This window comes from Orycteropus afer, unplaced genomic scaffold (genome assembly GCF_000298275.1).
Source record: "Orycteropus afer afer isolate SDZICR_OR568_19922 unplaced genomic scaffold, OryAfe1.0 scaffold00017, whole genome shotgun sequence".
Taxonomy (NCBI): domain Eukaryota; kingdom Metazoa; phylum Chordata; class Mammalia; order Tubulidentata; family Orycteropodidae; genus Orycteropus; species Orycteropus afer.
In genome coordinates, this window is record NW_006921604.1 from 9513820 (window position 1) to 9525861 (window position 12042).

Here is a 12042-nt window from a genome sequence, read left to right on the forward strand (position 1 = left end):
AGCGACCCCTCCTTGGGTTTCCGAGGCAGTATCACTACGGAAGTAGGATTGCCCAACCTTCCTTCCGAGGAGTGGCTGGTGGGTTTGAACCACCAGCTGTCTGGTTAGCAGGCAAGTGTCTTAGCCACTATGCTACCAGAGCTCCCATATGGATGGTAGATATGTAGAAAAAGTATAAACATATGCAAACGAGTTATATATACCAACTATTAGAGAGAAAGAATAAAAAGGATGAAGAGCTGTACCTGTAATGTTTTGCTTCTTTAAATAAAGAAATATTTGAAGCCAACATGTCAAGTTGTGAACAACCTTAAATCTAGGAGATGGGTATGTGTGTCTGGGTTTGTGCATCACTTTTTCTGCATGTTTGAAATGGCTCCTAATTTTTAAAAAATGCTAAAGATTACTCTGGCTGTAGGCTACATGACAGATCAGAAGAGAACCAAAGTGGAAATAAGTACTTGTTTATATATTTAACTAATAGAAAATCAAACAAAATTCTTTTAAATATGATGTACAATCTACTAGCACATTTTCTCACTTACTTGCTCAACCTCTCTATTGAGGGAATCTACTTTTTCTTTTAATCTGTTACCCTCTGCTTCTGCAGTGATAAGTTCCAATTTGAGGGTATTGTTATCTGCCTCTGCTTGACGGGCCTTATTTTCCCAGTTTTCAGCATCTTCATTGGCTTTTCGGAGTTGTTCCATCATTTGCCGATTTTCAGATTCCTACAAAGCAAATCTCATGTGTTACAAAGTTTTAAAGTATGCAACATATGATACAAATGAAACATTATTTTCCAGGTCACTCTAATATTGTCTTTAGGAATATATGTAACACAACCTTGAGGAAACCTATCTATGTAAGCTTAGAAAGCTGGACACCACTAATTAACAAAGGGAAGTAACATCAGGAATCTGTCCTGGCTCAAGCCACATTCATCCTTTAAGTAAAGTTAATTACTCTTATCGTCAGGTCATGGATGAGCATATTCTTTCATTTGCTTTTGTCCAAACAGGAAGTAGTAAAAGAATCCTTCGTTGCCTCCTTTTCCTATGTCTATTTACACACTGCTAGTCTGGCTCCTGAGCTTCTGCTGGCCTGACCTTTTGCATCTGTATATTCCTTTGTTCCTGGCTGCTTTGCAGGGTTTTATTGGCTACAAACCTACTGACTCTTTGCTGTCTTAAGTGCCAATTTCTGATAATTTTCTTAGTTTAACACATTTCCTGTCTAGTTTCACCTTTCATTTATAAACCCAGTCTTCATTTTCTTGATTATGATTCACTTCTTCCTGCTGTTCTACTAACTTTTCTGAAATTGCTCAGAACTAAAATATCAAACCTATGCTAATAAACAAGGATCTCTGGTGGCACAGTGGTTAAAGCATTCAGCTTCTAAACAAAAGTTCAGCGGTTTGAACCCACCAGCTGCTTCACAGGAGGAAGATGAGGCAGTCTGCTTTCGTAAAGATCTACTGCCTTGGAAACCCTGTGGGCCAGTTCTACTCTGTCCTGTAGGGTTTGTACAAGTCAGAATTGACTCAATGGCAGTGGGTTTTTTTTTTTTTTTTTTTTTTGGTATGTCAATAAACATTGTTGTTGTTGTTGTTGTTTGCCGTCGAGTCGGCACCGACTCATAGCAACCCCTCCTTGGGTTTCCGAGGCAGTATCACTACGGAAGTAGGATTGCCCAACCTTCCTTCCGAGGAGTGGCTGGTGGGTTTGAACTGCCAACCTTCTGGTTAGTAGTCAAGTGCTTTAGCCACTATGCTACCAGAGCTCCTCAATAAACATTATTCATAAATATACATTCATGCATATATTAGGCATACAATATAGAACCATATTTTTTAAAACTTAAAAGTTTTGTCATTAGCAGACTGAATGAAGTAGGACCTTATTTCTAGAAGAAAAAATTCAGCTCTCTATATAAATATACTACTCTGAGTAATCATTATAAGACTTTCCAAACACATTTTAGTAGTATGATATGGCCAACTCATTCTAAAAAATGGTTATAATTTTAGTAATTTAAAAAGGTACTCGATTTTTTTTCCCTCCTGTTAATAAACAGTGCATTTTCCCAATAAAAAGCCTGGGCTAAATAATGTGACCAAATTGCAGTAAACAATGCCTCATCCTATAAACCTTTCAAATCAGATTTCAGTTCTCACAATATTACTTAAACATACGAGACTGGTTCAAATTCAGAAAATATTGCCACCTTGTGGTCTGGCTGTACTAGCTTTCAAGATGCAGACAGTCCAAATGTGTTAATCTGACGTTTTTTCATTATTATACTAACATAAATAGTTCTGTACACAGTATGTACTTGGCTAGGTATAAGGTACAATATACATAAATTTACTTTTACCCACATCGATCTTTAATCTCTTTAACTCTCTGTAGTACTTAATGTCTATGTCATTCATTTAAAACTGCCTTATAGTTTTAATGTTTCTTGAAGACAGGAATCATTTTTTAAATAATAAATTTATTTTTTAGCTAGGTAATCCATCCAAAGACTGCTATGGAGCATCTATCCTGCCCTCCAACCATCAAGTTCCCCTCCCTCTTGACAACCAGAAAGCATATTTTGCCCATTTCCAGAGCAGCCTGAGCAGTGTGGGAGCAGAGACAAGCAAAACTACAAAAAGTGAAACTGTTCTTTGGTAGTCTCCAATCTCCTCTTTCAGGGAGCTCTGGTAGCATAGTGGCTAAGACACTTGCCTGCTAACCAGAAGGCTGGCGGTTCAAACCCACCAGCCACTCCCCGGAAGGAAGGTTGGGCAATCCTACTTCCGTAGTGATACTGCCTCGGAAACCCAAGGAGGGGTCACTATGAGTCGGGGCCGACTCGACGGCACATAACAACAACAACAACAACAACCTCTTTATTATACTGTCCTCACCCCACACCCCACAGCTCCCTCTGGCTGTTCGAAGGGCACACTGCAACATTCCACACAGGTGAAGCTCCTCATGCCTCAGCTGGAATCTTTTGCTGTTCTTGCGTGAATTATGGTCACAGCCTTTCCTAACAGCTCGCACACCTCTAATTGTGTTACCCTTCTGATGATTATTTCTAACACCTCCAGAATGATCTCGTTAAAAGGGAAATCTTAAATAACTTACTTAAGTTCTAATGAAAGAGTTCAAAGAAAGTCCTCCTTATCTCTCCATTATCACCCACCTACATACACCCAACGCTAACTGCAGGACTTACATTTTTCTCTTATACCTTTGCTGATGTTATTCCCACCATGTGACATTCTCTTTCCTCTCAAGTTTTTCATCTGCCACTCCAGCACCTAGCACACTGATTACTGAATGAATGAAGTACTCCACATTTCTTGATTGTCTCTCCATACCAAAATAGACTCATGGCTCATTCTCTCAGTGGAGGGTGGGGTCTGGATCTTTAGAGTTGTTATGAAATGTAATCTTATAAATAACTCATGCTAGGATGCTAAATGCTGAGAGACACTTGATGTGTATAATCTAAAAGCTCCATTCCCTAATGGTAGAACTTCAGGTACTGTGACAGACTAGGGAGAAAAAGGAAGTATCTAATATTGACTGAAAGCTTACCACATTAAATATTGTTCAAGATATTAATTTACTTATATTCTGCTCTCTTCCAGACTAGATTTTGACGGTGCACTGTCCTAGGTGTTTTGAATATTATATCTCAGTTACTTGGGCATTCTTCTCTATTACAGATAAAGAAACTGAGACTCAGAGAGGTTAAGCAGCCTGTATAAGTTATAGCAAGTCGAGAAACCAGACCTTTCTGACTCCAAACCCTCTATCCATTCATGACATTATATTGCTGGCACCTTAAAACCAAGAAGTGCAGGAAACTACTTGTTTTGCCTATATAGGCTGCTGCCTTGTTGCCCAAAAGTAAGGGTTGCAATTTAGGAGTCCTTATAATCTCTTTATTGCCCCACAGTGCTAACAATTCTATGTGCACACTAAATAAAGTAAATAAATAAACACTAGAACTAAGCAGTGAATGAATGTTGAAAATATGTTTTGGTGGACAACTATTAAATGATATGTTAAATAAAATAAGGAAAACAGTATGGGGAAAAATTTTCCTATTAAAGATTTAAATGGCATATAAGTCACAATATACCTATTATAATAATCAACCCAGCTACACTATTTTCCACCAGTCATCTGTCAGTTTGTCATACTGTGGTGGCTTGTGTGTTGCTGTGAGGTTGGAGGCTATGCTGTCTGTATTTCAGATGCCAGCAGGGTAACCTATGGTAGACAGGTTTCAGCGGAGCTCCCAAACTAAGACAGACTAAGAAGAACAGGGCCATCCACTTCTCAAAGAAGTGGCCAGTGGAAACCTTATGAATAGCAGTGAAACACTGTCTGATATATTACTGGAAAACTTTATGAATAGCCCTGAAACACTATTTGCTATAGTGTTGGAAGATGAGCCCCTCAGGTTTGAAGGCACTCAAACACGACTGGGGAAGAGCTATCTCCTCAAAGCAGAGTCGACCTCAATGACAAGGGACAAGGTTGTATGTAGTAACTTCTTGGCCACAGCCAGCTACCCAGAGGGAGTGAGTAGTTGGATCTGTGGGATGCAGGGAACATCAAGCTCAATTGGTATAACATACTACACAAAAACACTGTTCCACATTCTACTTTGGCAAGTAGTGACTGGGATCTTAAAAGCTTGCAAGCAGCCATCTAGATGAGATGCAATGATGGGTCTCTCCTCCTCCAGAGCAAAGAAAAATGAAGAAAATCAAAGACACATGGAAACAACTAGTCCAAGGGACTGGTACACCATGCAATGCTCTGCCTATACAACTATGAGATCAGAAGAACTAGATGATGCCCATCAACCACTCAAAGGGAATCTATGTAGGAAATCCTGGATAGAGTGGGAGAACAATGGGGAACAAAACTCAAAATCATTTTTTTAAAAAAGGGACCAAGTTTGCTGGTCTGATAGAGCCTGGTGGAACCCTAAGACTATGGTTCCTTGCGGTCCTTCAGGTCTGGAATTCAACCCTCCTCTGTGGCTTCCAGCCAAACAAAAGACAAGCATATGAGCTATCTATCTACATTAGATAGATACACTCCTTGGGGAGATCAATCATGGGAGAATAGAAGGGCTGTGTATGCTCTTCTATGAGACAGCTTGAGGGACAGGAGGGCATGAAAAGGGAAGGACATGGGGAAAGGTAACTAAGGGTAGGAAGTAGGAAGAGAGCTGTTGCACTGTGGGAAACTACAGTAAACATCATGAGACAAAATATATGTGAACTGCTACATGGAAAATGAATTTGCTCTGTAAACTTTCACCCAAATCACAATAAAATTTTTTTAAAAAATCATAAATGCAGAAAGCAAAAGGTCATTAAAAAGACAGGAAAGGAGGAAAAGGCCAAAATGGATGTCAGAGAGACTCTGAAACTTGCTCTTGAATAGAGAGTAACTAAAGCAAATGGAAGTAATGACAAGATAAAACAGCTGAACAGAAGATTTCATAGAGCAGCTTGAGAAAAAGTCAATTATTTTAATGAAATGTGCAAAGACTTGGAGTTAGAAAACCAAAAGAAAAGAACAAAGGGGAAGGCATTTCTCAAGCTAAAAGGACTGAAGAAAAATAATTCAAGCTTTGAGTTGCAATATTTAAAGATCCCATGTGCAAAATAGTGAATGATCCAGGAAGCATCAAAAAATGGAAGTCACTGTACAAAAAAGCATTGGTCAGTGTTCATCCATTTCAGGAAGTAGCATATAATCAAGAATCTGCTGCAAAAGACCTCTTTAAAGTGAAGAGCAAAAATGTCACTTGAAGACAAAGGTGCTCCTAACCCAAGCCATGGTATTTTCAATCACCTCATATGCATGTGAAAGCTAGACAATGAATAAGGAAGACCAAAGAAGAGCTGATGCTTTTGAGTTGGCAAAGAATCCTGAAAGTACCATGGACCACCAGAAGAATGAACACATCTGTCCTGGAAGAAGTGCAACTGGAATGCTCCTTGGAAACGAGAATGGCCAGACTTCATCTCACCTACTTTGGCCATGTTGTCAGAAAGGCCCATTCCCTGGAGAAGGATATCATGCTTGGTAAAGTAGAGGGTCAGTGAAAAAGGGGAAGACCCTTAACAAGACTGACTAACATAGTGGCTGCAATGATGGGCTCAAGTGTAGCAAGGACTGTGAGGATGACCGGACAGTGTCTTGTTCTATTGTATATAGCGTCACCTATGAGTCAGAGCTGACTCAACGACACCTAACAACAACAACACTAATTTAGATAATATTTTACCTAATGGATATAACTTAACATTCTTGGTCAAGTTGTCTGTTTATTCAAAGGTTTCCACATTTGCATCCATATTTTTTGCAATTACCTGATGTCACACACATGACCTGGTCAAATGGTTGCTCACTGAAAAAGCACAGAGGAGAGTCATATGCCCTCTGGTCCTAAGAAATAGATGGGCCCACAAGAAGGTGATCAATTCTAATCCATTACATAATCAAGTGGAGCATCTTTTGTCATAGGTCTATAATTGAAATCTCTACCAGTTTTAAATATAAAAGAGCCCAAGATTATTCAGGCCCTTTGCCCTTCATCCAACTAGGAGTATTCTGCTGGTCAAAAGTAGCTGAATGAGAAGTATAAGAGGGCAGATTCCTGAGTCATTTTTCCAGACATTAGTGACAAAATAAATATATAGTTAACCAATCACTGTCAATGTGAAAATATGCTATTTTATTATTTGATTCATCTGCCCCATTAGCGTAACTGATTACTAACTTAATTCTAATGAGAATGCTTAGATAAACCCTATGATCGTGAGCAAAAAGAAAAAAATATATACATACTTCAGACTTTAATATATTCTTCAGCTTGCTAACCTCCAAATTAGTATCTTGGACCTTCTGTTTTATATCATTTAGTTCATTATGAGTATCATTCAATTTTTTGGACAATACCTATGAGAAAAAAGATAGCTAGATTTGATTATAAAAAATAAAAAATTCATATACATCAAAAACATAGTAAATATTTGCAACATGTATGATAAATAAAAGTCAATATACTTTATATTTAATGTATAAAAGCAATATAACTAATAGAACTAAGTATTTAAAAAACTTCTAGTAAAAACAGAAAACACAAAAGCCCAAATAGTAAATGGACAAAGAACAAAAAGAGACAATTCACAAAAAGGAAGCACAAATGGATAATACTTGACAAAAGCTACTTCATAGCAACCAAAGAAGAAATGTTAATTTAAGCAATGAAATACTTGTTTACCTACCAAATTAGCACAGAATAAAACTATTCAGTTATGGTAGGAATAGGCATTTTCACATACTGTCACAGGAAATGTAAATTTGCAAAAAAATTCATGGTCAGATATCGCATAAAAAAAAGAAAGACAAAAATGTTATTATTTTTGAAGGTGGGAGATGGGGATTCATTATACTTGAAAATGTTCATTTAACAAGCTTTTTGAAATGAAAAATAATCTCCTAAGAAGGACATAATGCTTAGTAAAGTAGAAGGTCAGCGATAAAGAGGAAGCTGTGGAACGAGATGGACTGGCACTACGGCAGCAATAATGGACTCAAACCCAGCAGTGATTGTGACAACAGTGCGGGACCAGATAATGTTTTGTTCTGTTAGACACGGGGATACTATGAGTCAGAGCCAACTCAATGGTACAACAACAACAACTCCTTAAATTTTCTGTTTTTGAAAACATCATTGTTAATTTTAAAAAATGACTTCTTTTCACATGTATTATTTTTTAATGAGAAAAATATATTTTTAAAAACTCTTATAAGCTTTGATACACTTTGAAAAAAAAACTAGTAAAATTTAATTTAAAAATACAAGTAATTTACTTCTTATAGTGACAAATTAGAAATATTCACACATGTGAATGATGTAGTTAATAACAGTATATCTACACAGTGGTATAACCACATAATAGAATATTATGTGTCTATGAAAAATGTTTGGAATAATTTATGGTAACAGAAAAATGCCAATCTATTTTAAGTAAAAAAATCAAGATAAAAACACTAAATATACCTCAAAATCCCAATTTATTAAGAACTGTGGGATCCAGGAAGAAATACCTTAATGTTTCTGTATTACAAATCTTCTAAAATATGGGTTCTTAACCTGTGGTCTACAGTTTGGATCCCTCTTCTACCTCTGGATCTTTGACCCAAACAAAGTGAAAAACTACACTGGACAATGTTTTAGTTTTCTTCTAATTATATATAAATCATAATATATATTTATAATCATATTTAAGTTTGTTTAGTTTTAACAGGAAAATGTTTATTATATTGGTGATATTACATTAAGCTAATAGCTACAAATTATTTACTAAGTGATATCCTGGTCATTATGTTAAATGATTTACAGACATATTCTCATTTACTCTTCATTTTCACAAATGATGAATAGTCAGGAAGTGAGATTTAAACCCATGTGAATCTTAAATGCTTTTACTACTTCCTCATGTAGGAAGAAAACATGATATAAAGTAGTATTATTGTCTCTCATCCATGTGGGACTGGTGTCAGGAGCCCCATGGATACCAAAATCTGTGCATGCTCAAGTCCCTCATATACAATTGTATAGTATTTGCATTTAGCCTATATATATCCTCCCATGTACAATATATTATCTGTAGATTAGTTATAATACCTAACGCAATATAAATGCTATATAAAATATTACTTTCTGCTCCCTTTTGGCATTTGAGGGATTGCTTTGACCACTTAATTGCTTTCTTCCCCCCAAAATTTTGATCTGGTTGATTGAGTCAGTGGATACAGAACTTGTGGATTCAGAGGGCCAACTATATGTGGTTTTATCTCAACAATATAAAAAAGTAGACCATATATAAGTTTGGCAGACAATATTTCTAAGAATGTCCATATATATAATAGACCTAACAGAGGGCAAAGTTATGATAACTTCTTAGGCACAGCCAATCATCGTGAGGGAGCCAGTTGTTGGGCCCATGGGCTCAGGACCATGGTTACAGAGATATCAAGCTCAATTGGCTAACATACTACACAAAAACATTGCTCTACATTGTACTTTGCTGAGTGGTGAGTGGGGTCTTAAAAGCTTACAAGCAGCCATCTAAAATGCAACAATTGGTCTTTCCTTGTCCAGAGCAAAGAAGAATGAAGAAAACCAAAAACAGATGGAAACAATTAGCCTAAGAGACTAGTGTGAACCTCAACCTATATGACCTTGAGACCACAACTAGATGGTACCCAGCTACCACTGTCAAGCACTCAGATAGGGATCAGTGTAGAAGATCCTAGATACAGTGGGACAAAATGTGGAACAAAAGTCAAAATCATAAAGAAGACCAGGCTTATTGCTCTGATAGAGACTGGAGAAACTCCCAAGACTATGGCCCCTAAGTTACCCTTCGGGCCTGGAAATGAACACACTCTGTGGCTTCTAACCAAACAATAGACAGGGTGAACATTTATTTATACCAGGTTGGTACACTCCTTAGACTAATAAACAATAAGAGATCAGAAGGGCAGTATTTGCACAGGGAGATGACTCAGAGGGCAGGAAGCATGGCAAAGAAGGACAAAGGGAAAACATAGCCACAGGGAGGAATTGGGAAGAAGGCTGTCACACTGTAGGGATTATAATCAACGTCATGGAACAAAATGTATGTGAACCACTGTATGGAAAATAAATTTGCTCTGTGAAAGTTTATTTCACCCAAATCACAATTAAAATTTAAAAAGTACATGTAAAAATAAGTATAAAAAATATATTAAAAATCAGATCCTCTTCAACAAAGAAAAGGAGAACCAATTAACACAGACACAGAAGATAATCCTGGACACCTGAGCCTTGAAGGAAAGGATATAGAAGTGGACTAAACCCCAACTAGCAGAAGAATATGCATGAAAATACCAAAAAAGGAGACATACAGAGCTGCAGTCTGGCACCGATTCTGAGAGATCCTGATGGCACACCACAGACAGCTTGGAGAGTGCCAAGTCTGGGAGGACCTAAGAATTAATGTAAAAATCGGCCCTGCTAGCCAGGGACTGCATGGAAGACTGTTCAGGTAGCTGAGCTGGTGAATAAAAGGAGAAGCAGGGAAGAGGAAGGAGGGTTGACCTGTAGGCTTTTGCCTATCCGGAGGGCACTGCCATTTTGAATGTTTATAAGCGGCTTGACCATTTTGGATATTTAAAGAGACAGTGCTCTCCCAGATTCCAGGGTCTTATTAAGAGCAGGTTCCACTTGCAAGTAACCCCAAGAACACTCAAGACCTAGACAACTGAAAAGGTGCGACATTCCCCTTGTTAATCTTATACCCCAAACCTGCCTGGTGAATGGAGACGTGGCCATCCCCCACTCACACCCACCTTCTGGGTCCGCAGGAACTCCATCCCAGTCTGTATGCTCAGACAGAGCCTGGGTGCCCTGCCCTGCCCTCCCTGATTTTTTTTCTTTTTATTTTTTTATTCGTTCTCTCTTTCTTTTTTCTGGTTTGTAGTTTGCTTCTTTTTGTCTGTTTTAAAACTATTATTATTAATATACTTTTGTCATTTCTACTGTTATTCTTTATTGTTCCCCTTCCAGGTCCTAGTTTTCAGCTTTTTTTCTTTTCCGAGTTCCTGGATGAAATATATATATTTTTTTCTATATTCTACTCATGGTTTACCCCTTTCCTTATTTTTCTTTTTGCATTTTTCCCATATTTTTCTTCATTATTCTCCTTCTCTGTCTTTTGTTCTCTTAGTGCCCTCTCCACAGATATTGCAGGTTTTCTTGTTTTTTTTCTTCTTGTTTTTCCTTATTTTCTTTTTTTTTTTTGGTTACTGTTCCTGTATGATTACATGATGTATTTTTTGTCCATGTGCTTTTAGTTTTTTGATGGTTATTCAATTGTAATTTGTGTCTAACTGAGGGGGAAAAAGCAACAGTCCCCATAAGTAACAACTACACCCACACCTCCTGCAACTTCACTTACTGAGCGAAAGCCACCACCTCCTTCTCCACCAATGGGCTGATGATAAAAAACCACCAAGAAGAGCCTGAATCACCCTTGGCTGCTCTCCACAAACAGTTAACAGAGATCTAAATACAACAACACCACGATGTCTTGAAGACAACAGACCAACACAGTACACACAAAGAAGCAAGCTAAAGGTGTAAAAACAAGGGAGCAGGATACAGACCCAGAACACATCCCTGAGGAGGAAGCAGCATTGGAAGTCTCTGATAAGGAATTCAAAAGAATTATCTTTAGGTATCTTCGAAGGATTGAGAGACAGACCAAAGAAAACACAGAAAAAACCTTAGAATAATTTTGGAAGAAAATACAAGAACAAAATGACAAAACAAATGAAAAATCAGAAATGATTCTAAATCTGCAGACTGAAATCCAGAAGATTAACACTAAATTGTCAGAAATAGATAACGTATTGGAAGGGCAAAAGAGTAGAAGTGATGCAATGGAAGACAGAATTAATGAGATTGAAGACAAACACCTGAATACTTCTTTGGAAAAGGATAAATCAAAAAATCAAAACAAAATGAAGAAAGCCTAAGGTTCATATGGGATACCATCAAAAGGAATAACCTACATGTCATTGGAATTCCAGAACTGGAAGAGCAAAATAAAATCACTGAGAAAATTGTCCAAGATCTGTTGAAAGAGAACTCCCCTGATATAATGAAAGATGAGAATATATCCATTCAGGAAGTCCAATGAATCCCAAACGGGATAGTCCACAAAAGAAAATCACCCAGACATAGCAGCATCAAACTCACCAAAACCAAGGACAAAGGCAGAATCCTGAAACCAGCACAGGAAAAACAAAAGGTTATTTACTAAGGTCAGCCAGTAAGAATAAGCTCTGATTTCTCAGGAGAAACCATGCAAGTGAGAAGGCAATGGGATGGTGTATATAAAACCCTGAAAGAGAAAATTTTTCAACCAAGAATTATATACCCGGCAAAATTGTC

General features: G+C 37.5%; 1 protein-coding gene across 1 annotated transcript in view; it reads right to left on the minus strand.

Annotated features, from left to right (window-relative positions):
* The window catches only part of TSGA10 (testis specific 10), a 149325-nt gene that overhangs the window by 67563 nt on the left and 69720 nt on the right, over positions 1 to 12042 (minus strand). The window contains exons 10-11 of the mRNA XM_007959465.2: positions 6882 to 6992; positions 546 to 731 (exon numbers count right to left, since the gene is read on the minus strand). Coding sequence (XP_007957656.1) covers positions 546 to 731; positions 6882 to 6992 — 297 coding nt within the window. The remainder of the gene's footprint in view (positions 1 to 545; positions 732 to 6881; positions 6993 to 12042) is intronic.